Source organism: Varroa jacobsoni, unplaced genomic scaffold (genome assembly GCF_002532875.2).
Source record: "Varroa jacobsoni isolate VJ856 unplaced genomic scaffold, vjacob_1.0 scaffold_1030, whole genome shotgun sequence".
Classification (NCBI taxonomy): domain Eukaryota; kingdom Metazoa; phylum Arthropoda; class Arachnida; order Mesostigmata; family Varroidae; genus Varroa; species Varroa jacobsoni.
This window is the reverse complement of record NW_019213932.1, coordinates 825-27,712: the sequence shown is the minus strand read 5'-3', so window position 1 is coordinate 27,712 and position 26,888 is coordinate 825. Positions and strand designations below refer to the sequence as shown.

Genomic DNA, 26,888 nt, shown 5'->3' with positions numbered 1-26,888 from the left:
ATCCACTAGTTGACTTTCGTACCATTGATCGAGGTTCCGGTTTGTTAGAGCCTTTCGAGCCCGATTCGTTATCTGTGTACAGCTTTTATTAACGCTTTCGAGTCCTAAATAATCCTCAATCCATTTGAAATGCCGATTCAATAAGCCGATCATAGGCGCGTTTTTGCCAGTTATCCTAGAATGTCAAACATTAGTAGGAAAACTTTTAATTATTAGGAATGTTACTACCTATTACATTGCTTCCCTGTAGCACTTGTCAAAGAAATTTAGTCGGCCATTATGACTGTGAAGTCATAATTATTGTTTTTGATTTGAGAACTTCGTGTGATCTTCGAGTAACTTCGTAGTGAAACTGATTTTTATTAAATACCTTTTTGAAAACCTAAAATCTGTTCAGGTAGCTTGGCAGGATATCAGTACGAGCTTAAGTTAGTCGCGTCAATAAACGACTACATATCTTCTACTTGTACTGATTAATCGCTCGAACTTTTACTGACCTCAAACTTTTAAGATAGTGCTGTAAGTATTTGAAAGTATCTTGGGCTATAATTCAGTATTTGTACTTAGCATGTTAATGGTTGTGTCAGTTTCGAAATTTTCTGAGTTTTTTTTTTTTTAATAACATTTTTATGTCTATGTTCGACTTATGGTTCGGAGACGGCATCACATTACTAGCCAAGGTTTGTTACGCTTAACTAATAATATCAACTATTTCTATATATATTTTTTTTATACCATAAATTTTTCAGATGATGTATCGTTACGGGGCTTCAGTGCAGCAGCACTCACGAAGTCTAACGGCATCATACGAACATTTTTGCGGAGTATACTAATAATAGGGTGCCTGTTACCCGCCCAGCAAAGTTCTGTCTCGAAAATGAATGGCGGCTTTTCTGTGAGCTTTTAGGAGAACAAAAGAATGAGTGTCTCTTAAACTTTAATATAGCCCCACAAGTTGAACTTCACTATGAAGCATTAATCGAAATGTGCTCGGGTGTTTGAAACGATGCCTGAATCAATTTCGAAAAACCTATTTAGGAAAAAGACATGAGACATTAAGGTGCGAAGAATAGGCGACAGTAACTTAATCTACATCGAAGTCATTATATTCAGTATGCAAAGTAACTTAAATAAATTCTCCAACAGACGATTTATCAGCTACGACGTTAAGTTACCGTTTGTTCATTCGAATTGACTGTATTTTTACTAACCGAGTAAAACAGGTTGGTATAGAGCACCAGGCCGCCCATGTGATCCTAAGGCCACTTAACAGCGTTACTATCGAGACCTCCCTGTTTGAGCAAATTGTTACCGAACAGCCTGCCAGATGCACATAGAGGGGTTCTCGGAACCGTTGGTTTTTATGCACAGATCCAGATTCAATAGCCTCAAATCTGTTGATGTTATAGATAAACCTAGGAAAATAGAATAATATCGAAAGTCAAGACACAAACAATAATCATAGGTCACTTGAGAGGCCGCTTAAGAAAAAAACAGCGAAACGTGAATACTATGATAAAATAAACCAAATATTTCTAATCAAAAAATTCATCTTCACATTTATAATTCAAAAATATAGAGGTCTACTTAGAGACAAGTCATTAAGAACTTGTGCTTAATATGGCTTTTAAGTTTTAACTTACCAGTTAATTATACCTTAGTCTAAATAAATTTTTTTCCGACATCCTATAAAGCAAAATACTTCTTGTTCGAGCTAATATTTGATGGATAGGAGAAGACCAAGTTAAATTTAAATAAGAAAATTACAGATTTTCTTAAAATATTGTTTAATCACATTTGTCCTGTAGTATATTTCACTGGGTGTGCCCCGTCAAAATTCAGCTGTTTAAGTTACCGTTCTATGTATGTAGTGTAACATCATCTATACGACAAATATTGTTACATATGCTCAATGTCCTGCATATTGGAAGCTATAGAACGCAGAAGGAACGATTCGCTGCGTGTTTACAGCTTCGCTTAGAGACTACTCATGTATCTATTTTCCTAGTTCGCCCCTTTTGGATAGTCCGAATCCAAGATGTCCACTTGAGCGCAGCTCATAACACAAAACGCTTTTTCCCGAGCGGCTTCCATAGATCTGGATCTAATAACTTTACGCTTTACAGAATCTGCATGGTGCATTTATTGGGGCATCCTCTTTTAAGCGGGCTTCTGTACCCAGTTGCTATTAATTCTTCTTTAGAACTGGAGACCTTTATTCATGACACTTCGTTTTTGACAGAATTGAGAGTCGTCTTCCTGGATGCAGGGCTATATCGATCTATTTGTTTCATTGAGGCTAGCCTGGTGTTTGCCTTCGAACACACAAGGTACGAGTGGGTCAGCCTTATCGCACAATGGGCAGCACGAGAAGCATTTTATGGGGAATATTGATCGGTCGGAATCATTATATCCTTTGTAGCTTCTGAGAAACAGACTAAAAGCGTCGTCTTCTACACACCTGCGATACAACCAGTCTCGTCACATCGGATCCTGTTGGTTACTCGTAAAAACAATGCATACTTATGACAATCCGAAATAATTAAGTGAATAAACATATAATATATCAACAAAAACTGATTTATTCAAAATTTTTTCCTCCTTCTGACGCCTCGAGTAGAGTAAGTTACACGCTGACAAATTTACACGCTTACAAAATAGCTTATGGTCTATTGAATAGGTATCTAGCTATCTGATTCTTCTGTTTTAGCGCTTGTTCTTCGTGAGAATTAACAGTACTTCGTGTAGGTGTAAATCCTTCTAAAGACGGTGTTTACATAGAAGGTAGCTGAAAATCAGCTTGAAATCGCAGAAATGTAGTTATCACCTGTAGAGTATTTCGAGAAGTGATTGTTTTAACCGATTTTAATTTATACGCAAAAAATAGACATGAAAGGTTTAATGCCCACAAACAATTAGCTCACAAACAGCGGATGACTTAGAGCTATGTTATTACTAAGGAATTGTGACAACTGGATTACCGGTTGAGAATAGGTCATAAGCATTCGATGAAACACAACTCTTAGCGCTAAGGGGTTCCTGTTCCTGAATCGTCACTTGACTGAATCACACAAACGGAAAGATTCTCCAGTCTGAAGGCTGCTAACGAAGATGAACGACTAATAAATCTTAAAGCCTACAAATATTGAAGATCGACGGGGGTTGTGGAAAACTATGTCTACAAAGAAATATGAATGTTACACCTATATCGTTTTTTTGCGACAGTACTATATATGCCCCGGCTTGCCCGTTCGAAGATGAGCTTTTTGGGATTCTGGATACTTTTTTTTATATTCTAGGTGCAAGGGTAGATTCTTAAATTTCGCCGATATTATATATATACACCGTTGGTCTATATGAAGGCTTGTGATGACTAATTTGGCACCGAATTCCTTTGCAAAGTGAGTTCTGTTGCAGACCTCTTCATCGTAATTCGGTTGACGCGTGTAAAAAGAAAACGCTGACACATATTATCGGAAAGTGGGTCAAACGATTAAAGTAAAAGAAACCCTCATAGTAAAGTACTTGATTGAACAATACGAGGCACCAGTGTACCCTGAAAAAGTCTCTCTCTAATGGCTTCAACGATTCCCGTTCGTTATAAATATGGTTATACTATGAATTCGTGAGTTGCATAGTAGTAAGTGACTAGCTAATGAAAGTGGATTAATTTTCGATAGAAAAACATAACATTTATACGAGCCGCCATTAAGCGTCGGCTATTAGAAACTCTCTGTAAATGCTGTTTCTTTTTTTCGAACCATAACAAGTAATGTTAATTGTTAACTTGAGCGAGAAATCAAAGTTCATTCAAGTTACAAGACGGGGAAATTGTTGTGATGAATTACACACTCTGTTGTCGTGTATTTTATGTGCAAAGAACCACCCTCGGATCTATGCTTTCCATGTTACGCTCACGAATCATGCAGCTAAATACAAACGAGGATCGCGGAGTTGAACGCTACTAACAAAGTATTAATTAATGAATATATTTATTGGACGCATTTATTTGTATTTGTAAGAATATGCCCCATGAGCGGCAAACTATATTCATAAATATAAAGAGTTATTTTTTGAGACTGGAAAGCCTCAGTTAACCCTTTTCATTGTTTGCAGTCATCCTGTAATAAACAAGAAGGACCAATTTAGCCAAGCATCAATTTAGCGTCCTAGTCGGTTGCGCTAAGGCCTTCAGTTTAGTATTGTATAGCAGAAATTTCTGCAAAATTAATTTTTCCATCTGCCAAAAAATTAACAGTCGGAAGAAGTTTACTTCATATACACAGTGTACGTGAGGGAGCAGTTGTAACTTATATACTTATTAAGATTCCGGATACTTCGTGGTGCAGTAAAAATTCGAGGCCTGTCGTGGACAAACATAACTTTGTGGACGAAGCGTCTAGCAGTTTCAAGTGGTAACATTTAACTAACGACACAGTAATAGCACCGAACGTAACAGGCCGAAACTACTATTAAAATACTACTTGAATAACGTAGAGTTATTACCAAGGGGTGTTATATTATGCTCCGTCGAAGCAGCCCCATCTGTGATGATGCCGAAGAAAATCATTTACGCATTACTTAACTGCCAACGGCCCGTCCGTTATGTCAAGGATGAAGTAGAGCGAGGTTCAAAATAAAATAACAGTTAACAAACTTCCTGGTTGTGTCTTGTCGAGTAATTGGCCCTTAAGCCTTTCCTGCTCTCAGCTTAGACCCGCTCATTTTTTTGCGTTATTAATTAATGCCTATATTTAATATAGCTTGGCCATGTTGAGCACCTATTCAAATATTGAATATTGACATATATGACCCATTTCGAATAACTGTCATTGGTTCATTGTAACGGAACCACGGCTTACGAGCAAGGGTTTGTACTATGCATACTCTTTAGCTCTCCAACTACAGATCATTTAATTCCATGCCAAATAGGCTCGTTTGGGTAAGGCTAAACTTTGAACTGCGATAGAATGATATATTTAGTATGAAACACGCAAGGTCATAATATAAAAATGCATATGTTATCAGTTATTAAGCTTATATCCCACAACGTGGGTTATTTCATTAAAAAAGAAAAAAAAACAATAGTAATATTAAAGCACAGCATTAACGAGGCAGACCGGGCACAACCTAGGCACATGATGATAGATAAGGACAGCGACACAGAAGAAAATTATCATATACACCTCCTTGCCGTGGGATGTATAAGATAATTGATATCTCTCGTGCTCGATTCCGAAGATTTGACCATGTGAAAACGAAGGAAAAAATTATCTGTTTCTGACAGTTAAACTTCAATCTCGCGCTGGTGCAATTTCTCAGCGAGTTCATTTTGCTCACAGAGGCGACCGTCTTGTTGATCATCCCGAACTGAGCATTGGGCGTAGACTCGTTTGTGTATGCTGGCTATAGCATACATCGTCCAGCATGCTACGATCATCGTGCACGCGGCCGATAGAACAGCGTACATAAGCACATCCGGATGAGCCTCGATGTACAATCCGACGAAAAGTGGGGGAGCCAGGGCACCGAAGGTCACCATTGTCATGATTATCGACATGTAGTCATGGGACAGAGCGACTTGTTCTAACAGCCACGCTGTCGCTGAGCCAAACATCGGGGAAAGGCATGCTCCCAGTGTAAACGAGCAAGTCCATAGAACACGCTCGTCACGGTCGATGAAGGTGAGGACTGTGACCGATCCCAGGATGCCGGCTTGGGCTATGTTCATCATGTGCATTGGCGATAGTTTTATCGAAAGGGGTACAGCAAGCATGCGACCGAACGTGAAGCCGACGTAAAACAACGAGACGATACGAGCTCCAGCTGATCGTGACAATGAATAGTGATGAACTGCGTACGCAGGGAGAAACTTTCCAACGACTACCTGTCAGTGGAAACACGAGTGATTATAATAGAATAACAGGGACTATTCTAATTATAATTAGAATCGTTTGAAATGTACTAACACAAGTTTCAGTGTTGCTTGTTATTTTGTTTGAGATTTTAGGTCATTCACTATTGTTAATATGTATGCTGGTTTCTGTATATATAACGTGGGGCAAAATTCACTTTATAGCTGGAGAGATTTTATTCTATATAGAATTAAAATGAGATTCGATACGCGAATTGGTACAATAAGGGGTAGAGTTAGCTTCAATTGGTGTCAAATGAAACTTTCCAATTACCAGGTAACTTCCTTTTTAAATCGTCAGAAGGCGTTTAGACCATCCTGTATAGAAAGGAATAGAACACTTGATAGCGGTCACCGTAGATAGCGAATGTTTTTTTTTTTTAATTAATACTCCCCTACATAATAGCAAGAGTAATCAAGTATTCGCACGAATTTACTGATCATACCTCGAGAGCGACGGCCACTAGTGTATAAATCCCGATAAAAGTCACCAAAGTCCATTGGTAGCGCGGTGAGGCATTACGAACACCAACTTCTCCATCTTCAGCAGGCTTCTCTGGTGTAACATCTTTCGAGTCGATAAAATACGATACTATCATAAACAACGCGTTGAACAAAGCAAATATTCCTATGAAATACAACCGGAATTATTAGTTAGAGCATTAAGAAGGGTACTGGAAAAAACTTTTTAAGATAAGCGGTTGTATGATACGTAGGTATGAAAAAATTCGAATTGCCTATTACATCGGAACAGAATGAAACTTAATCCTTCGATTGAGCTGGCCTTAGATGCCCTTTTGCCTGTACCCGGGGGTCGGCACACGCTACCGACACGATGATCGCATAGCAGATCTCACGTTAACACCAAATCATATTACAGACCACCTATGACTGCTTACCAACACAATACTTACCAACGAGAGCATATGGAATATGCACCATGGATGTATGGACGCTTAAGACTCCCCCGGTATCGCTTTCTAGTAGAGGGCTAATCGTGCTAACAAAGTTGGCCTGGCTCTCGGAACCTGATACATTCAGTGGGAGGCTTGCGGTGGCATTTGTTAGGTCGATCTCACCTTCACTGAAATCAGCACTTCGTTTAATTGTTAAAATCGGAAGCAGCTTTCAGTTTTGAAAAAGTTGGGTGTTGGGTGTGAAAAAAGGCGCCACTAAAATTGCATGCTATTTTCCCGACCGCTTATCGCTTGCCTCCTGTTCAACTGTAACTTGTTAATTAGCCACTTCACCCTTTTTTGCAATCAAGCGATCGTGCAAACTGACTCATAGTTCCGCTTGTGGAGACACTCGATCGAACGAGTTTCATGGTCGGTGTCTCGTGTGGCAAACATGTACCAAAACCGTCATGAATTTGCCAAATTTGTGTTTAAGCCCCCAGCGCAGATGTCTATGTCTCGTCGTTGATGGATTGTTGCTACCGGTACGCGTAGATGTACAGACGCATTGTTAAAGATCTCTACGTAAGCGAGTGAGTCGTTCAATCTCGAAGGGAATAGAGCGAGTTGGTCATTTTCCTCGTTTTTACGGAAGAAATACTTGGTAAATGATAACAGAAAACAGAACCATACAAGTGCTACCGGTGTTCAAAGCCTATACTTTGAAGCCGACGCATCCTGTGGTGTGATCTGTGTGCGACAGCTTTCGGTAGAAACGGCATCGAAAAGAAAGGAATAGATCAGCAACGCTGATGAGCAACTGATGACGCCGAATCAATGACAGGCAAAGATAGAATCAATTTAGTTCCTATTTAACAATTCCTGGTAGAACTACTCAACGCGTTTCGCTAGTTTAATTATGTCAGGCTGGATTACGTCTAAACAACCGGTATGAATCGTACCATTAGTCTATATATAGTACATATAACTTTATTAGCTGCATCAGATACGTCAGAACGTTCCCGTATTAATTACAGTCAGCGTATAATTTCGTTGATCAGACGTCTGGTGGTATACACACATAACTGACGGTATAACAAAAAAAAAATTATAGGACAAAAATGTGTTAATGAGTCCGTGAAAGCTGAATCCGGACGAACGGTAAAGTACAATAGTATAACTTATGGTTATACCACTTAACATACACGTTAACGATTGTTGTATAATTTGCAGAAGTAGTAACTATTGAAGCGTTTGTGTTTATGACTGGTTTTCGGTAAGCGAGAAAAGACTCTTTTTTTTTTTGACGACTAACAACGTTTTGCGTCGCCAAGCTGCAAAACGTTGTTAGAGTGTGTTAATGCGAACATAGATATACTATGCAATGCCTTATTATGCAGCATATTGCGGGATTTGTTAAGGGGCTTTGGAAGCTTATTCTGCCAATCTAATTGCCAATAATTACATCGTACAAGTTCAAATAGAACAGAATATAACATAGGTAGCTTTTGTCATGTAAATAACAGAACTATTTTCATTTTTTTTTTATAAACAATAACATTTATGAAGATATTATCGTGAAACGAAACTTTATTGACGGAGGGTCTTATCGCAAGTGACTCTGGGTTAACTTCGCGGCTTATCGCAAATGTCGTGTAGCAATAGGCTGTAAATTTGTCGAAATACAACAATATGCTTTGCGATCTCTTAGTACGCTTCACGAAAGATGGATTGGATATCTTAGCTCTGTTGTTTATCTTCTATATATAATTATATATAGATAATATATACAATCTATTTAACAGCAAGTTTAAATAATAAAATATACTCTGATTCGGGACAAAAGAAGTTTAAATCATTGACTTGCTCCGACGGAACGAGGCTTAATATACAACTGTTATAAATCAATAATAAATTACCCAATGAAACCTTAATTAAACGTATTCATTGGTATCGAAAGGTAATATATCGACAAACAGGCTTAATCTCATCAGAGAGATTCGCCAGTCCCGTCCTTGCGCTATCGTTATCTTCCTAGCAGTGTGTTTAACATACCAGTTACAAAGTTTTGCAAAGTTATCTAAAAACTGTTATGAAGTTTCCGGAAATGCGTTAACAGCTTTTAAATGTCGTCTTTTGTGCGAAAGCATATACCTGTCGATTGTTGTATCCGAGTGTTGCGTTCAATTGTTTTAATCAACATGTTATACTGCTTGACTCATTTAGCATTCAGCCCCTCGTTAAGAGTCCTGGCCTTGGACCGCCTCACAGTAGAGGAGGAAGCCCGTATAACCCCTTAAAAACCAGCCAGCAGCGTAGACGGCATCGTTTGTAGCGATCGGCTTTTCCGGAAGTTTCAGTTCATTTATATCTATCGAGCATGAGTTCTAGAGACCATTCCACCCCTATAGAAATATGAGACAAATCAAGTAATTTAGAGATAACAACCAACTTCTATTTGCCTCCCATACTTCGCAGTTACCTATGGAAGAAGTTGTTGCTTTGGTTTCTTATCATTTCAAGTTTTCATTCTAAATTAGACGTTTTCGTCGACACTGCATTGAGATCCTGTCGGTTTAGCAATATATATAATCGAGACAAAGTCAGTCTTCAAACATAAATCTACACATTTTTTCAACGGGAAAAAGAAACAGCCGAATCTTAATGATCGTCTTAAAATATCTATGGCCAATTCCGCCTTTGCTGAGCACCGATCTCGATGCGACCAGTGGCGATTGTAGCGTCGTTGATTACAATGTGTTCCACAATGTGATCAATTTTTTAAGAGGGTACCAGCAAAAAAAAAAAGACTGGCTTAGGTTTTCTATTCTAGATCTTGCTCGTCTCGTTGAGTCAGTCAAACACTTGAAAAATGCACTTTTTCATTAATATTATATCGAATTTATCAAATATCGAATATACCGGTACTAGAACCATGTCTATGGGTATACAATAATAGAAACTTATAAAACATCTCGACGTTTTACCATACCGCATCCGTTATTCTGTCTCGATTAGGATGAAGCCAGAAAGTCAAAAATGACACAAGACTTCAACGAATGAGTGGATCATTATCCAACCAACCAAACAATATGACATATAGTATTGCACCCACATGGTCACCCACTTCCCAAGTGCTTTCTCAAGTGACGTCAAATCATTACGTACACGACTTATGCGGTCAGGCTTTCGTGTTACCTCTATCCTACTGCCATTAGCTATACTAGTCATAAATCCGTATCACCTGTCGTACGACTGCTAGATAGTAACGAGAGAACTTTCGCCCTTTTTTTTTTTCTTTCGTCGCAGGAAATAAACAATCTTATTTAAAGTATGAAGAATAAAAACGTAACATAAAACAGACAAGACGTCATTATTTGTCACGTTCATATACGACTCCGCAGTGACATACGCGCGTAAACGCATTGAAACAAGATGGCTAGGTCTACTTCTTTATCTACTCAGCGAAGCATGCAGATATTTACTAAACGGTAATTGTTTGCCCCCCGTCGTTGCATGTTTAAAACATCGGCCATCTCAAGTTCATCCATTTTTTCGCCGAGGAGCGAATACTATGGTTGCAAGCAAATGCCTGGAGGCAATATTTCCATATTCATTTTCTTGGTAAATATTTATCCGCCTGACGCTCGGGACGTATGCGCGAAAAAATAGATTTAATGAGAAGATTATGCAAGGACACAAACGTATGGGCACGAGTACGCAACGAGGGCGGATAAAGTATGAAGGCTCTATCGACATAACGAGACACAAGGACATTCGTCCAGTCGATTAGCAGCCGATATTTCAGCTTTTTGCGTCGAGCAGGTCCTGTAAATTCTACGGAGACAATAGAAAGGTATCCATATTCGTCGCCCAACTATGCAACAGCAGCTAGCTGGAGTCGATTTGGTGTTACGGCTTTTATTATTATTTAGCCTGGTAATAGTGCCACCGCTGTCGTCGCTGCTATTCCTTGAATAGTAGTCCCTTCAATCTGAACTACTGCGTCGGTTCATTGGAAGATATTCTCGAATGTCCTTAAAGTCTGCTGCCGTTAACGACGACCCTCGAGCGCCACTATAGGCACGAAAAACGCTTGAAAATTTTACGCCGTATTAAACGGAAGTTAGCGATATCGAGTCATGGACGTGTCAACCCGATCATTTGCTGATAAAACACGGCTCAAGAGTCGACCATTTTTTCTGTATGTATTGCATTTCCAGTAGGGTTAGTTATATGAGAAACCGAAGCTTATATAGGCTTCAAATGTTCTACATACACATTTCGATAAGATAAATAAGCTTATCTTTGCGTACAGAGATTACATAGGCGATTGACTCAGCTGTGAACTATCGAAATGCAAGTAAATGTAAAAAGTTGTCCATTCCGCAAAGGCATCAGTTGCCTGAATGTTTGTCTCATTCGATGCTACCTTTCTGCAGTCGGTGGCGTAATGACTCTGGCGCCGAGATGGAGCTGCGAACGAGGACTGGGACGGTATGGGCTGAACTAACGAAGGCCCATAGAGAATACTACGTTTGCCCAATTCGCGCATGACTAGAAACGATGTTACTTTATAGATGGACAGTGTACAAACACAATTCAAATATCTGTTAATTGTTCGAAGATCGCGTTTGGTTTCAGCAGTCGTGATATGCCCAGTTGGACCAAGGAATCTAATAAGCTTTCCAGGCCCCGCTGACACTGATACATAACGCGAAATAATCGTCGGAGGTAATTTTTTTAACGGACCAGGCCAGTGCGCGAGGCCAATTTGTTCTAGAGCTACTACAATTCTATTAGTATGTATTTGTACGGGTAGAAAATAGATTAAAATGATATTTCTCAGAGATGATGAATTCCAATAGATAGAAAAGGAAAATCTATCTCGGTGAATTGAAATTTACATCGTTTGCTGGACGAACGAACGTTTCTTCCTTATGGATGCTGTGACCCATGGCTCTGTTCAGGATTATGTTATCGGTCCGGTAATTATTTTTTTTCAAAAAAACATAGCAATTTTCATTGACTAATTTAGACTTGTATGGCTGACGCAAGCTAAACTGGTATCTTCGACTAGGACATATCTTAAAAAGAAATCAACTTTCCCTTACTTTACTCTAATTGCGCTCAAAGGTCCTACACGCTGCCCACCACAATCTCTCCTTACATCCGCTTATTACTAGTTTGAAACGGTAACTGATCATAGGGAGTGCGCGCATGATAGCTAAAAAAAAAAAAAAACAACAGAGGGCGCAATGTCACTTCAACTGTAAAAGTTGTCATTGAATTTGTGTCATCCGTATAATGTCAAGAGCACGTACACGAAATAGGCGAAATGCGCACGTGTTTCCTATGACATTATATGGACGCCGAAATCAATTCAGACAAGCGTATTGTCTTCAGATGATCTAGTACTGACCGTATAAGACCCTCACATACGAAGCGATACGATCTGTGTTCTCTATGCCAAGCACAATTTGACAATCGTCCAATCGTGAATCAGTCTTCCGAGCCTCTTAGCGCTTCTGTTGAATCATTCATCAAATACATTCACACCCACATCAGAAAACACACGCCTTGCTCTATATGGTCGATAGTCTGCTTCATTTCTGACTAGACACTCTTAGTCCGCTCCCGTTTCATTATAAGCGCAGCAAATAGCTTCAGACATCGGCCACAAGCGAAGATCCACACAGCAAATAATTTTTCTTCGATCAAGGCGACCTTTCACTGCGTAAGCGCCACTGACGCACTCAACGTTTGGGTGGACGCTGAAGATAGGCAGAAAACAATGAAGAGTTGGCACAAGCCGTAACGATGTGGTACCGAAAAAGCCACCTGTTTCGACGCTGCGGCTTGACGGGCTTTGCCAACAGGGTGTCTGGTGAATCTGTGACTATTAACAGCCTACCCGTTTAGACTGCTCGCGCCCACCGAGGAACTTAAGGAGGACGGCCGACTATTTCGACTAAAGCTGTGCCGTGACTTGCAATGACAACGATGATGGAGGCGGTATGGATAGTCTTTGACACTTGAAATATTGTGCATACAGCGAGTAAGTTGAGTAATTCCGCAAACGGACGGATATCGCAGACGGCGTATTGTAGCATATAAACTTTAGCAAGTTAGCCAAGACCAGTCAAATAATAAAAGATGCATTAGATATTAGAAATAGATTTTGTAGCAGAATTATAGATAGTGTTATGAGATACGCTGAACGATGAATAATTGTCGTTAAAATGGGGTAATGATTTGCTCACGGTATCGATGTATCGCTTATACGCCTACCGAGGATAGGACCACGTTTGCCGTTCGAGCATGTACTTTTCTGTTTACTCTTAAATTAGCACAACTACAGGAGCATGCCGATATCTTTTTGCTTGCAAATAGTGCAATGTCGTGAGAGAAAACTGCCGATGCAATAGTAGTTTTAATAGTAAGGCTCTGTTTTCGTTAGATACGATGTGTGCCCAACAAATCTCGTAAGTCGTTGCAGTAAGGTCATAACCTAAGTAAAAATATACAGGCAAAATCGGCTTGACCGGCTGACTCAGCTGTCGTAGTGCAACAGAAAGACTATTCACAAAATGTTTTTGTGCTTGGGCGAGCCGACAGACCTGGCAGAAATCTATAGAGCGTTTGAACCACAATACACGTTCAACATCAGTCGCGTTACGTCAAACATCAAACAACCCGTATACTGGTTACGGTATATAGCCGGTAAATGCTTAACACTTCTGGCTGGATAAACTAAATGGATGGCTGGTTCAGTTAAATATGATGAGGCAACAAAATTAAACTTTGTTTTTGTATTTACCTGATAAGTTTTTGCTAAACATGTGCACTGGAAATGTGTTTCTATTTATTTCGAAAAAGTACACCAAATTGGCACAGCGCTCACTAGAAGAATGAAGATGGTATCACTCCAAATCCATGTATATACATGTACTGTTACCCGCCCGCGGCGGTTAACGGTGGATCTATCTCTTTGAAGGCTTTAGTTATGGAAAAGTATCTATTTCCTGTATTCCTTTGTAGTTTATCAATGAAAAACAGCGGCAAAAAATGTAAACGCATCAGAGTTTACATGTAAATAGAAATAATGTAATGCTTACTTAGGATGGTGAGTGAGGTAGGGCTCAGCGATGAGCGGTGACATAAACGCTCCGATACCATAGCTCAGTTGGAGAAGCTGAACAATCGGGGCAACGTTCGAAGACCACAGGCCCACTAGCCATACATATGCTCCTGGAAAAATTGTCGACGTATATCTGTGAGTTGCGCGAAATTTTCTGCGCCCGAAAATCTATCCCCCAGGGTTTTTTTTCAGCTAGTATTCGAGTCGTTACGCGCGGCGGCCATAAATAGGGTGAGATCAGTGGGTGCTGAAGGGAATGTCATCTTTTTTTTATAACTAGGGTTCATAGAGTATATATTAAACTATGTGCCATTGATCAGAAATGGTGGCTAATTGGAACAATTGCTGTAGATTTAACATCTGAATCCGCCTATATTGATGTCAACATATATTCATGGTAAATATTTGTGTATGAGATTTTCTATTGTTGGATGGTCATGCTCATAGTCGCAGCTCTATGAGACTACCAGCCTATACATTATTTCCTCTAAAAAATAACCGAATATACAAAACTCTATGTATTTTATACTAGATTACGTCTCCTTCAAAAAATGGTAGCATCCTTCCAAGGATCAATTAAGCATTTAACGTCAGCACCTGATAGAAGAGCCGCATTCTTCATAGTCCCTTCGTTCACGTTCGTGCTTATTCTTGTTGATGTAAAACCTCTTCACTTATTTTACTTTTTTTTTTTTTAACATTTTTCGTTTTGTTGTTATGACAACAAACATCTGGAACTTACCAAATTTCTACCGTCGATACAATGCAGACTCTCCTATTTATTGATTGGCTAATAATCATATGGAGCCAATGATAATATAATAATAACTACACGTTACTTCCGTAAACACTGTTTCGTTTCGTCTGCTATATATAACTTTGTACAACTGTACAACAAAGTACGCGCACTCCCTGAGCACGAAGTGGTAGCTGCTCATGGTTAGCAAAAGACAAAAAAAAAATCATCTAAACTATATTACTAGAGTAATAAAGTTTTGCCAAGTTAGTCTTTTTATTTTAGGCAGCTCCCTTAAACTGCTTATAGATTAACGAGCTATCCGTTGTTCTATGTTATTTCGTCGGATCTGTATCTCGTCTTGGCTTACGGATGTCCAGCTACTCGGATAAAACGCTGCGACATGCATCATGCTGGATATTGATAAACATAGGACGATCTTCACATCTAAACAGGCCTGCTGATTTAAATGTATTTTAAGGTATTGAGAGAAACTTAAAGCTGAACGATTTTTACCGGCGAACTTTTTCCTTTTTGATCAAGTTTAATTGGTAACGTCTTTTTCCTTTATCACATATATTCGATCTCAGTAGTTAGAATGGTAGATTTTTAAGTTGTTTTTAGTTCCATCGCCTTTCTGTGTCTATCTATTAACAGACAGTATCTCAGTAACATGAGGAAATTGTGACTGAGTATACTTATTTATGCTAGCTAGACCTATCCTGTTACTCTTTTTGGCCTAAGTTGCAGCGATATACTTGTCTCGCTTGAGTCCGAATTGTGAATTTTGACGTCGCGATTTTCACGGACTGCTGCGTCAGAACTGGACGATGTATAGGACGACGAGCGATTTCAAGACACCGTAGTTGTTCTAGCCTTCGGGTTGCGCGTTTGGTAATATCCGGAACTATACGCTAGCCAACTTCTTGACCTCTCCTTGATACGAAGACAAAAAGCAGTACTCTCAGTAGCTAACAGTTAAAAAAAACAATAGTAATGTTTACGTATGGGCATTTCATCACCCGACCCAGACTTGAGGGCAATTTATTTGGTTCGTTTAGAACGTTTACGTTTGAGTAGACCGAATGAGCAGTTCATAAAATAAAACCGACCAACGGCATATAAATGAATTTGCCCCGGTCTTATGTAACGTGCAAAGTAACTGTAAGCTAGATTTAAAAATTTTACATAACAAAGCTCGCATGATACACCTTTAGATACCTATCATGGCATTGGTCGTTTCTTAATAGAAAGAAATGCCTATTTTGTTCACTACAATCTTTAGTATGTATAATACACGTACAACTAACATCAAACTAGCTTGTAACACAGATTTTTTTTTCTAACGCTTGTACATAGCCATATATCAGGAAAATGCCATTTATCAACAGTGACAAATGAACGTCGGACTAGCTCCGCAACGGATACCAACGCCATTGAAAATCAACAAATCCTAATAGAGACCACGGATCCAAAGTTCGATTAGAGCAATATTCTGCTCGTTACTATAACTTACGTTAACTTTCGACCGAGTAGCACTTTTTCTAATATGCTACGTTTACATACATCCATTGTCTATACGTCCAAACGATGGCTACCCAGAAGAAACCAAATTGGTTACTTCAAGCTGGTCTAGTCGGTGAAGGAGCTGAACGAGACGTAAAATCGGGTCCGCGAATTTTTTTAACTTAAATAGGTAAATTAGAGCCCGATTGCTTGAAGTGGAAAGTATTCACCTTACGCACTTCGGTACACGATCGTGCATAAACGATATCGATACGTTGACTACTTTCGTCTTGTTTTTTTGACAAATTCGGTCGAAATCTCATATTTTCATAGAGCAGCCGAGCTAAACAAATCTCATCATTCAAAAAAAGTAAATCATATACATACCGAGTCCAGATAATTGTATGTTCAGTCCTATGAAAAGAAGTCATAGCTGGGTCGGTGCGAAAAATCTATCACTAGCATGAACGATTACAGCTTTTATCTAACTGTACTGGAAATGTGTGGTGTGGCTTTTTACCACCAGCAAAATATCAGTAACAGTCTCGGCTGGCACATTTCACATAACCTTTGATTCCACCACAATTTTCATTAGAACAGAATAGCTATGGCAGGACCAAAAGAAAAACTAAGTATAAAAGTGTCAACGTACCAATTTCGACGATTCCGACCCCGCACCCCGAGCAGAAGGTGAGGATTGCCGTGGCAACGGGGGTGCCACCCAACGGAATGAGAATGTTCGACACTCCGATGAGCAGCATAAACGAGATGATCACCTTTTGCGCACTGAAGTATCTGAACATCATCAACGCTATTCTCAAAAAGATACAAACAGGCAAACATGTCGTGCGTATTTAGCGACGACCAACAACGATGGGTAAGCGTCTGTGCATTGTCTAAATAAATACTCACCAAGCACAGATCCGAAAAAAGCGCCGAAGTCGCCCCCAAAAGAAATTAAGGTCATCTCACGAACAGATACCTGAAGTAAGTCGGCGAGATCCAGAAGACTCGGGCCCACAATAACTAGCACCAGACCCTAGACGAACGCGAAAGATAATAGTATAACATCTATGAGTACATGTTTATTCGTGTTTGCATTAGTTTAAAAAAGCCTTTACCCCAGTAACCACGGTTTCTATAATCAGGAAAGCTCAAATCTATATGACTGGGGGGCGAAGATCTTGGCTAGGCCAGACATGCCATGCGGGTGCATCCCCTATAATAAAATTCGGATCCCTTTAACTAAACTGTAGTTTCGCAGGCGATATTACTCTACCTAAAATGGAGTCCCTGTGTGTTTTTAAAATTACTTGAACAATTTATTCAGCAGTAATCATCGACCACGAACCGCCTCGTAAGGTGTATTGCTCGGGATAGACGCGAATTAAAAAAAACCTGATAGAGTTCATCAGAAAGCAGATGAATGGCCAAAAATAAGATTGAGATTTCACTCAATTTTTTGGCATATGTGAAGCAAGATGCGTCGTTAATTTTTTAAAAATATAATTTTTGATCATTTTGTAGCACTTCGTTGAGTCGTTCACATTTGAAGGCGGTAAAATGGACATGAGAAAACGTTTCAAGAAACATTCATAGCACCAATAGATGGTCACACATGATATATAGGATAGACATCTTTTATGCTGAATCTGTTTGTTTATGTAGGTTAGTATTCCTATGGGAAACTTTTAGAAAAAAGGAAACATTATACAGACAAATACATTGTGAGATAATAAAGTGGTTGTTACTTCCTCAAGGACTCGTCGTAGTAGTAATAACGTAACAGGTAAACATTTGATAACTGGTATACCCTGGAAGGATAATCAGTCACGGCGAGATGTTGGAAGTACCGCAAAATACAGCTCTTTACTTATGGTTACTGTTTCTATTCGCTAACGAGTTGCTAACGAAAAAGTGAGCACATCTCCTGGTGTATTGAAGATTTTTTCTGGGGTAATGGTTTAACTCCACCATCAGTTAATGCCCCAACATAATTAAATGCCACCCATTTTTACGTTTAACTTAAGTCGCACGATTATAGAAGCGTCAAGCATTTATCTATCTGGTACAATATAACTCGTCTCGACCATCCGGTCGGGTATAGATCCACAAACAGTGACGCGTGTCCCAACATCTGTCAAGACAGGCCATTGGAACATGAAGGATTATCAGGATTTTATGGTATTTCGGGTTTCGCCCAGTTCTCGCCATCCAGCGAATCATTTCGGTCTGTTGTAGTATTTTCCGCAAGCACTTGAGCTCCGATGAATAGAAATTTATTCGACGATTTGTAGAGCGCCCGCTGCCGAAGGTGAAGAACGCCGAGACATTTATTATCACAGCAGTGGTTCGAATATCGTGAAAGCACTATACGATATGGAACTACATATAAAATGGGACGATATGAATAGTTGCATCAATGTTCTCGTTTTGGGACGTTCAATGACGCCAATTTCGAAGAAGATCCTGTTCGAGAAAACCTACAAGATTGGGTCTGAAATGCACGGCTTTGTGTTAAGTGCCTCTACAGGGACAACCTAATTTATCTAATTGCTCCTATCCTTGGTAGGCCCTAGGACACTAGGTCAGTGTGCATATTAGATTTTGATTTTGGCCCTATCTTCATTACCGAACTCATCTTGGATTATGGGCCGACTTGTCGCCATCTTACGCTGGCGACCAGATGAAAGGATAGATCGTATGTTTGCACTGGTCTTATCATGGCTATAGACAAAGGTCGGTGTTTGTGGTCCATTCCCGTATAGACGCAGTGTCCTATACTCAGTCGATTAATAGTTAGGCACTTGCACTATGTAGTTAGCCCTCTAAGCAATTCGTTTTGACCACTATAGTTTATGTAGGTCACATATATAAAATGTATACGTTATTTGACGGGTCAGAACTTTCTGGTTAATCTTTTTTCTTAGGATGAAATTAATTAGAAATTAAGAACTCTTGAAAAAACCCTATTGGAAGTATAAAAGTGTAGCTGAAGCACAAAGACAATATTGCGGGAAGTTTCTGGCAGACCCACCAAATCGATTCATAATAGATTGGACGAAAGAAAAGTTTGAAACGAATAGAACGGAAAATTGACAACGCAAAGGACCTTCACCAGCCAAGAAAAACCCACTAGTCAGGGAATTACAGCAAGAAACCCCAAAAATCAATCAAGGCGTAAGCAGAAAAAAGGACGTTGAAAATGTAAAAAAAAAATATATTTTAACAATGATGTATGTGAAGTACGCGTAAGTGAGGATGATCCAGATCGAAAAGTATAGTTCCGCAAATGGTCGTTGGAAGTATAATTTTTTAAAAGTACAATTTGCAAATATAAAACTATATTAGGGTTAAATTGATCGACATAACTGCACCTACTGGGAAACCATAAATCTACTGCATAGTAAATTACCGAAAGCTAGTGCGGTGCACACTAGTGAAGTAATTCTTCCATAATTTAATTTTTATAATTTATTTATAATAACATAATTTAGTAATTTAAAAATGTCGTGGGTGAGTTTATATTTTCGCCGTTAATGTTAAACTTTCAGGTCAAGCTTCCCTATTCCTACCTAAAAGTAGCTACTATTAAATAATTCTCGATAACTAGGGAAGTTGCAAAGGCTCACAGCATCGACAATAACTATATCGATTGGTATATATCGACTGTATAAGGCGTAATATGTTACGTACGAGCGTCATTCCTGCCATGAGAAGGTGCATGGTCTGGAAGTACTTAATGGCTCTCTCTCCCTGACGTCTAGTCAGCAGAAGAAAGTTCGTCATTTTCCCTCGATAGACTTGATCGACGAAGCAGGTGGACAGTGATCATGCGACGTCAAAGGCTGCAATGGAGAAGACTGTGACGATGCTGAAAACAAAAGATCTTTCCTTAGGGAAACGAGCAAATGGACTAGAGTTTGGTTCAGTTGTGTAGAGCTAGCATGTAAATAGATACATGCGAGCTTATAAATTCAGGATTTCCAGAAAATGATCAAATGTAAACAATTGTTGTACCTTTGAAGAACGAGCTGAATGAAATAGGCGACCTAAATGCATAAGTTCTCATTCACTAGTTTCTTTCGTTCAATGCAAAATAATGGCTGCTATTAATTTTCGGTAACTTTCCGGTCGTACTATTTTTGTAAATTATACGTTCAGACATTGAAGTCGATGCACGGATTAGAAATAATAATGTGAGTAGATTTATGTTTATTAGGTTATTCATACCTCTTATATTTCTCAGTTGCCTAATAACTCCTACAACTGAAGTTCTTTGCAAGGTAGAAGCTAACTTGTATGACAATATCGATATTCAATATATAGCTAATCGCAATAGCTTCTTCCGAAAACTTGCACTGAAGGTATAATGCTATTGCTATAAATGAGCATTGCTCCAAACGGCTGAGGGTTCATTTCAGAGGAGACGAACCGTATGTCCATGCCAGGCTTGGGCCTAAGTCACCTCAACGTGTGTCCCTGAGTGCTGTAGGCGAACACGTCACCACTGAACCATCATGCAATACCCGTTCTGGCCACATTAACGAATAGCAACGCCTTCACTGAACCTCAGCCTATCACGTGTGCACATGCGTATCTCACGGCAGTCAGCACTTCAGTTTCCGATAGGACGAGAGCGCCTTCCTTGATTTCTTGTTATTGTCCTTTATTTTTGCAATCAGTGCCCATATTGCACGTATATATACGTCTAGACGTAGGCGTTTACACGACAATGAAGTGCTGGGTTCTGTCTCTCTTTTAAAGAACACAGTGAACTTCCGCTTCATCCACTTCGGTTAGTCATCGTTTAACAAAAGTGATCCGAACATATAGCACCCTTGGCGGCAAACGCTTCCCGTTATTTATCGCTATTCGCAACCTCAGTTAAGAGAGAATTTATGCAGATGCAAGTAAGTACTGTACCGTTATATCGATAGGTAAACGCACAGCTACTCTCGCAACGTTCCAGATACGGTTAGCCGATAGCCCCCATGCTCCTCTTTGGCTGTTCATCGTTGAAGAACACAGGTAAGCGTTTTGCGACCGTCAACATTATCTTCACTAGCTACAGCTGACGTGTACAGATATGGTGGTCGGCTGACGTTAGTCGTCTTCCGGGCACCTTGACGATTATTAATCAACTGGGATAGAACTACTCACTGTTCATACCCGCAAATGCTCACACCTTCGTTTTTGTGTCCTACTGTGATTATTAGATTTATATGCGTATTCATTTGCACGCTCTTCGTAGCGGAGACAGCTCATTGATAAATGATAGTGCTCTGTTAGCAGGGAACGGTGGTAGTAATGGACGCAAGCCGGCACTTATCCTCACAATGAGGAATAAGTTTCAGCATCGTTCACACGGATCGCTTGTGATAATATGAAGATTGTATATTTTGTGGCTTCCGTTTACCACCAATCGAGTCTGCAGAAAAAATAGAAAATCTACCTATTGATGAAAATTGCGTGATTTTTTGAAAAAATATTACACTGTTAGACACTTCATTGCATTAGAGAAAGACGCACGGCTGCCAGGTATATTAAATGCCGTTGATGTTTATCTGTTGTTGGACAACGTTTTTACGTCTTTAGACTGTAGTAACAAGGAGACAGGTACCAGAAGAGACGACTGAATCAGGCGGCTTATAGAATTAGATCGAAATTTATTCTACTTACTATACTAGCAGGCTGTGCCAACATAATTCCTAGTAAAATCCAATTACGTACAGATATAATGATAGCCTAAGAGAAATCACTGCTTTGTCCTCGGTTTATTTTTTCTGTTCATTACGACCCCTTTTATATGTAATGTATTGTTCAAGAGATGTTTAATTTATTCTCGAGATAACAAATGACTCTAGACTACCGTATAATTTGTAAATAATTTACTTACCGATTCTTTTCCTATGGATACATTTGTTTTGACTTTTTTCAGTTAGTTTATATTCAATAGATTTATTATAATCTGTCTTCTAATTATCTAACGTTATCTAATTCTCAACGATTTATCTATATCTGTTCAGGTAAAAATTGCGATTTTTTATGAATTTACTCTACTGGAATATTGTATCTATTGTACATCTTTAGCTTTAGAAAACTAACGCCTTTAGCGATTGCAGTAACATGAAATGCTCGTCGGCCATGACGTAGAGGTTCATGTTAGATATATACATGACCGTTTCATGGTACGTAGATCAGCAACAAGATGTCTAGCCGACTAACTTTGTAACACTTTTCGAAATAGCGAATTACCGATCAAATCTACGGTGACTGAATCGCCAATAAAAGTAAGTGAACAAATATACAAAGCATTTTCAAGGGATTTGGCTAACTTATAGGGAGTTCAAACTACAAGTTACAAAACGATTCATCCTATTCGGATGATTCCGGATGAGATTCGGAAATTCGATAATTATCCGTTGAAATCCTTTTTACACCTGCGGAACGGATGCAGCTTCATTGAAGCTTTAAAACTGACTATTACTCCGCATTAGCTTCAAGAATTCATATCCGAGTAATAGACGCTTAGCGTTAAAAAAATGTTCATCGACACAAGTTTTGTCTAGGAAAAAAGTCCCGTTGAAGTGCCTTAGTATGGCAGCGTTATTTCAGTTCAACGTAGTAGCGAGTCCGTAAATGGCGACATTTTCCTTAAGACAGCGCCACGAAAAATCTGCATTAACCATGTAAAAAAAGTAATTTAAGGCAGTCTTCTTTAGGATAGCTTCGATATCATTTGTGAATCGAAAGGTGTACGGCAGAATTACTGGTCTTCGTTTGACCAAATCGATTCTGTGATTGCTTCCTTCCAATTTCTTCTACTATATTTACCCTAGGAAATTCAATTTTCCACTTGGGTAAAAATGTTCGCTGTTTGTCACCACAGGGTATCAGATATATTTTTTTAGCTGATCCTGGGTTGTTTGGAATACCTCACAACTTAACACCCAAGTTTCTGCTACTATTTACTGAAACTTTAAAGTGGGCGCGCTTAACTTCGCAACCACTATTTGAACTTCTGAACGCAACCTCATATATGTCATTAGGAACACATTTTATACTGAAGTTTTTCATGTTTAGTTATGATCGCGTTCAGTTTATCTAAATCTCCTTTCCTATACGATGGATTATGAGCATTTTAGACGCAAACAGGTTATTGATCCGGGCATCGCTGCGGTCCGCGTAGTCCGTGAGACTCTCCATTCTGAAGCATCAGCCGGCCTTTTTTTCCTAGGAGAGAATAGGATGGGCCTCGTTGCTTTGAGAGACTGCCTATCAGTTAAAACGGTGACATTATCGTTCTCAAACTGTGAAGTTAACTGAATTACGAATGCGTTTACCTATGCGTCAGTGCAGGCGATGTTCTCTGATCCGGGGTATAGTCAGCCATGATTGTGGCATCGACGCCAATCTCATCAACGCAGAAACGCGCGCACTTTTCAGAGACGCCTCTCTAAAGAAGCATTTACATGCGTTGCACGCGAGAGACTGCACAAAATCTAAACCGAGACGTTTATCTCTCGGCAGAATGTAAAGTATGCCTCAGTTGTGATTAGTAGTTTATTATAAAGTTCAGAGATTTTATTGCAACTATCAAATTCCGACCAGGTACTCATTTAGAAGAGTTTTCTGCATATGGGTAGACTCTACCCTTAAAAATCCTTAGTTTTTTCACAGTGGACGGTGTACGCGCATGTCCCCTATTAATGGCCTGATTATCGAGCTATATGTCTCTATCTTGATTTAGTGCTGTTACATTTAATAGTTCCCCTATAGGCCTTGTGATAGATAAAAGGTTAGCATTTATCTGATTATTTTCGAATATTTGAAATCTCCTTACTTTTCGTCTGATGTGCGCATCGAAGAAACGGTTCCAAGGTAGTTTTAGCTTTTCTCAGCCCACTAGTTATCTACGAGGTTACCGATTAAGCAGCCAACTTCTCGGTATGGGCTTGTTCTGAGATTCGCGAAATCGGATCGAGTCACAAAACTTCACAGATTTATGTAATAACTTATATTGGCAGAAACGGAACAATCAACGAGCTGAAGGGATGCGGCACCGCCTATTGGACATAGATCTTCTAATCATCTTCATTTCAAGTAATCAACACCAGGTGGTTCAGGAACAAATCGTTCATGTTCTTCATTCGGTCTTTACAGCAGCTGAGTACGGTCGCTTGCGTTGCAATTGCTTGCTTGTTTTACGTTTTACTTAAACAAATATATCCGTACGTAGCCTGGAAGAACTTGGCGATCGACGCTCCACGCTACTCGACTTTAACGACATTGAGCTTCACATCTCGCGTTGTGTCTGTTGCAAATCTGTTTTAATCCTCTAACGTTACTACTTTTACTTTGGTTATTCGAATGATGATAGCCTTTTCTCTTCTATACCGACAACGGTAAACCGTGATGGGCCACAAAACTATTCACTCACCAGAAAACATTTTACAATCATCAACGACGTTCGTCAGCGTGTAACCGCAACACCCCAATATGGCTTGGGCCGCACAGCTGGGAAGAAAAGACATAGAAATTATTTGTTACGATCAAAACCCTGCACACCCCTGGACGTTTTGGGGGTCAAACATTTTTCCTTGCCTTAAAACTAGGCCCAAACCCACCTCCGTAGCGCTGTAACACAGATTCGAACAAGCATCAGAACTGTTAAAATTTAGTTGTCACTGCTTTAGTCGTCCGCCGGCTCGCGGCTGGTCCGACACGCCGCAAAGGGCACGTCCGAAGCGACGTCTCGCGGCCTTGCTGCTGCGCCAATGCTGCACAGGTGGCAGAAATACAAGCGTCGCGTACAAGACCACCAATGTTATGTCGGATAATACACGAACGCTCTTTTCGACGTGCGTCGAGCGCTCCGCCCTAATGCGGTCGCTTGACGCTCGCCTAATGATTGTCGGGACAGCTGGACGCAGAGAGGTGGTGGGCATGTAAACGTGAACCGAGTCGCGATGATACTGCCGTTCGAGGTGGACATTCACTTGGCATGTACGATTGTTGGTAATGCTTATAAATCAGCTGCTGTATGTGGGTGCACGGTGGCAATAATTGACAGAGGTGTGAGCAAGGGGGTCTAGATAGATTTTGTCGGTTTTTCAGATCGACGGTGGTTTTGTGTGTGTGAGGAATCCATCGTTCAGGTGCTACACATATGTTTTAATAAGCTTGTGACGCTGGTGAGATGGGTGTCGGGCCAATTTCGTTCCATTCAAGATTCGTATAAAGTTGATTTATTATATCTATCGTTGTCCTTGTTATAAATATAGTTATTCACCAATTTTGAAATAACAGAAAATGTTATGTTATTACAATAAGGACAACGCTTCACGTCCTATAAACTTTGCTAGTCATCTAAACCCACATTTAAACTAAAGTATATTTATATAGAGTAGAAAAATTTAAATGTAGGCGAAATTATTTTTTCTAAAGTTATAGACTTTTGTAAATAAAAAAAAAAAAAAAAAAAGTTAATCACACTTGTATTAAGCATAATACCGCAACGAGCATTTATGCCCATTGAAATAAAATTCCTCTTATTACGTTTAGTAAAACCCACAAAAATTCGTCCCAACGACTTTTATACCTGCATTATAATTATCAGCGAGACATTGATTTTTCGCATATTCCACAGATAGTTAAGTTTACATTCAAAATACGTGTACTTTTTTTTGTCTATTATTTATGCATTAATAGGTCTATGTTTTAATGTGAGTGCGAGCCAGCGAAAACTTTCTACTTTTGAGTTGAACACGTTCAACTTAGATCGTCACAACGAATGTAATGCGTCACGGTGGGCCACGCTGTACCAAAAGATCAACAGAAACGAAAGATCTATAGCGTACGAATATCGTAGATCACAAACATGTACATATATATATATATATATCGCAGCTCAGCGTCTGAATGGCGAGCTGGCTATGGCACTGGTAGCTCCACCGGTTGCTTCTTCTGCCACTCGCGTTGTCCGATGACGGTGAAAGTAAAAGGATACTTTTTCAACAGAAACTGAAAAAGGTGAACAAAGAACCGACGAAGCGAAACGTAAAAGCGACAAAAACGTGTTTACTGCGAATCCGTCGTTGACGTGGTCGGTACTGCCATAGCCGTCGGAACAATCTAGAAAGGATGGGCATCAAACACCATGAGATAATTTCCATCCCTCTTAAACGATGCAGCCGCACGTGATGTAAGCATGAATTGGGAGGGCAAACAGTCCGCTGTAGTTATCGCTATAGGCGTGAGTTGCTAAGGGGCAACGGTGAGCTCTTAATGCCGGAGCAAATATGTCGCGAATCTATAGGAGTAGTCGGCACAATAAAATTATCACCGAATTCGCCACTCTGATAACTCCGCGAAAGAGAAGCGGATATGGTATAGAAGAACGGTGCGATTCGGAACGCTGCAGTGGCCAGATGTCTACAGATGGTGCTAAAAACAGCAAACAAACAGCGTATCAGAAGGGACATAACCCAACAAATTGCCCCTTGTTATTGTCGTGAGGGAGAGATGCAATGTCTTGTTTTTTTTTTTTTTTTTTTTTTAATAACGTGTATGTATGTGTGCTCGATTAGTGCTGATCGCTGTGGTAAAGTTTAATGTTTTCAATGATTATGTCTAGGTAGGTATGAGCAGAATTTTCTGCCACTCCGTTAGTGACTGCAAGAAAGGAACCGG

The 26,888-nt window shown here is 39.6% G+C and overlaps 1 protein-coding gene across 11 annotated transcripts; it reads right to left on the bottom strand.

Moving 5' to 3' along the window:
- Window positions 1–2,562: 2,562 nt before the first annotated feature.
- LOC111265948 (sodium-dependent glucose transporter 1A) lies at window positions 2,563–25,597 on the bottom strand. Of its 11 annotated transcripts, XR_015313257.1 has the most exons (11): window positions 24,824–25,593; window positions 24,040–24,713; window positions 19,890–20,067; window positions 17,106–17,232; window positions 16,846–17,004; window positions 13,929–14,061; window positions 6,829–7,010; window positions 6,361–6,542; window positions 5,187–5,887; window positions 4,507–4,585; window positions 2,563–4,121 (listed from the first exon to the last, which is right to left on the bottom strand). XR_015313257.1 is itself a non-coding variant. In XM_022843006.2 (10 exons), exons 4-10 carry the CDS (start codon window positions 19,980–19,982, stop codon window positions 5,288–5,290), a joined length of 1,476 nt encoding a protein of 491 aa, XP_022698741.1. In that variant the 5' UTR covers window positions 19,983–20,067; window positions 24,040–24,521; window positions 24,637–24,713; window positions 24,824–25,593; the 3' UTR covers window positions 2,563–5,287. The 11 variants fall into 11 exon arrangements, 8 of the variants coding, with proteins under 8 accessions (XP_022698741.1, XP_022698749.1, XP_022698743.1 ...); XR_002683780.2 differs by having other exon boundaries at window positions 4,507–5,887; XR_002683779.2 differs by having other exon boundaries at window positions 2,563–4,585.
- Between the last annotated feature and the right edge of the window lie 1,291 nt (window positions 25,598–26,888).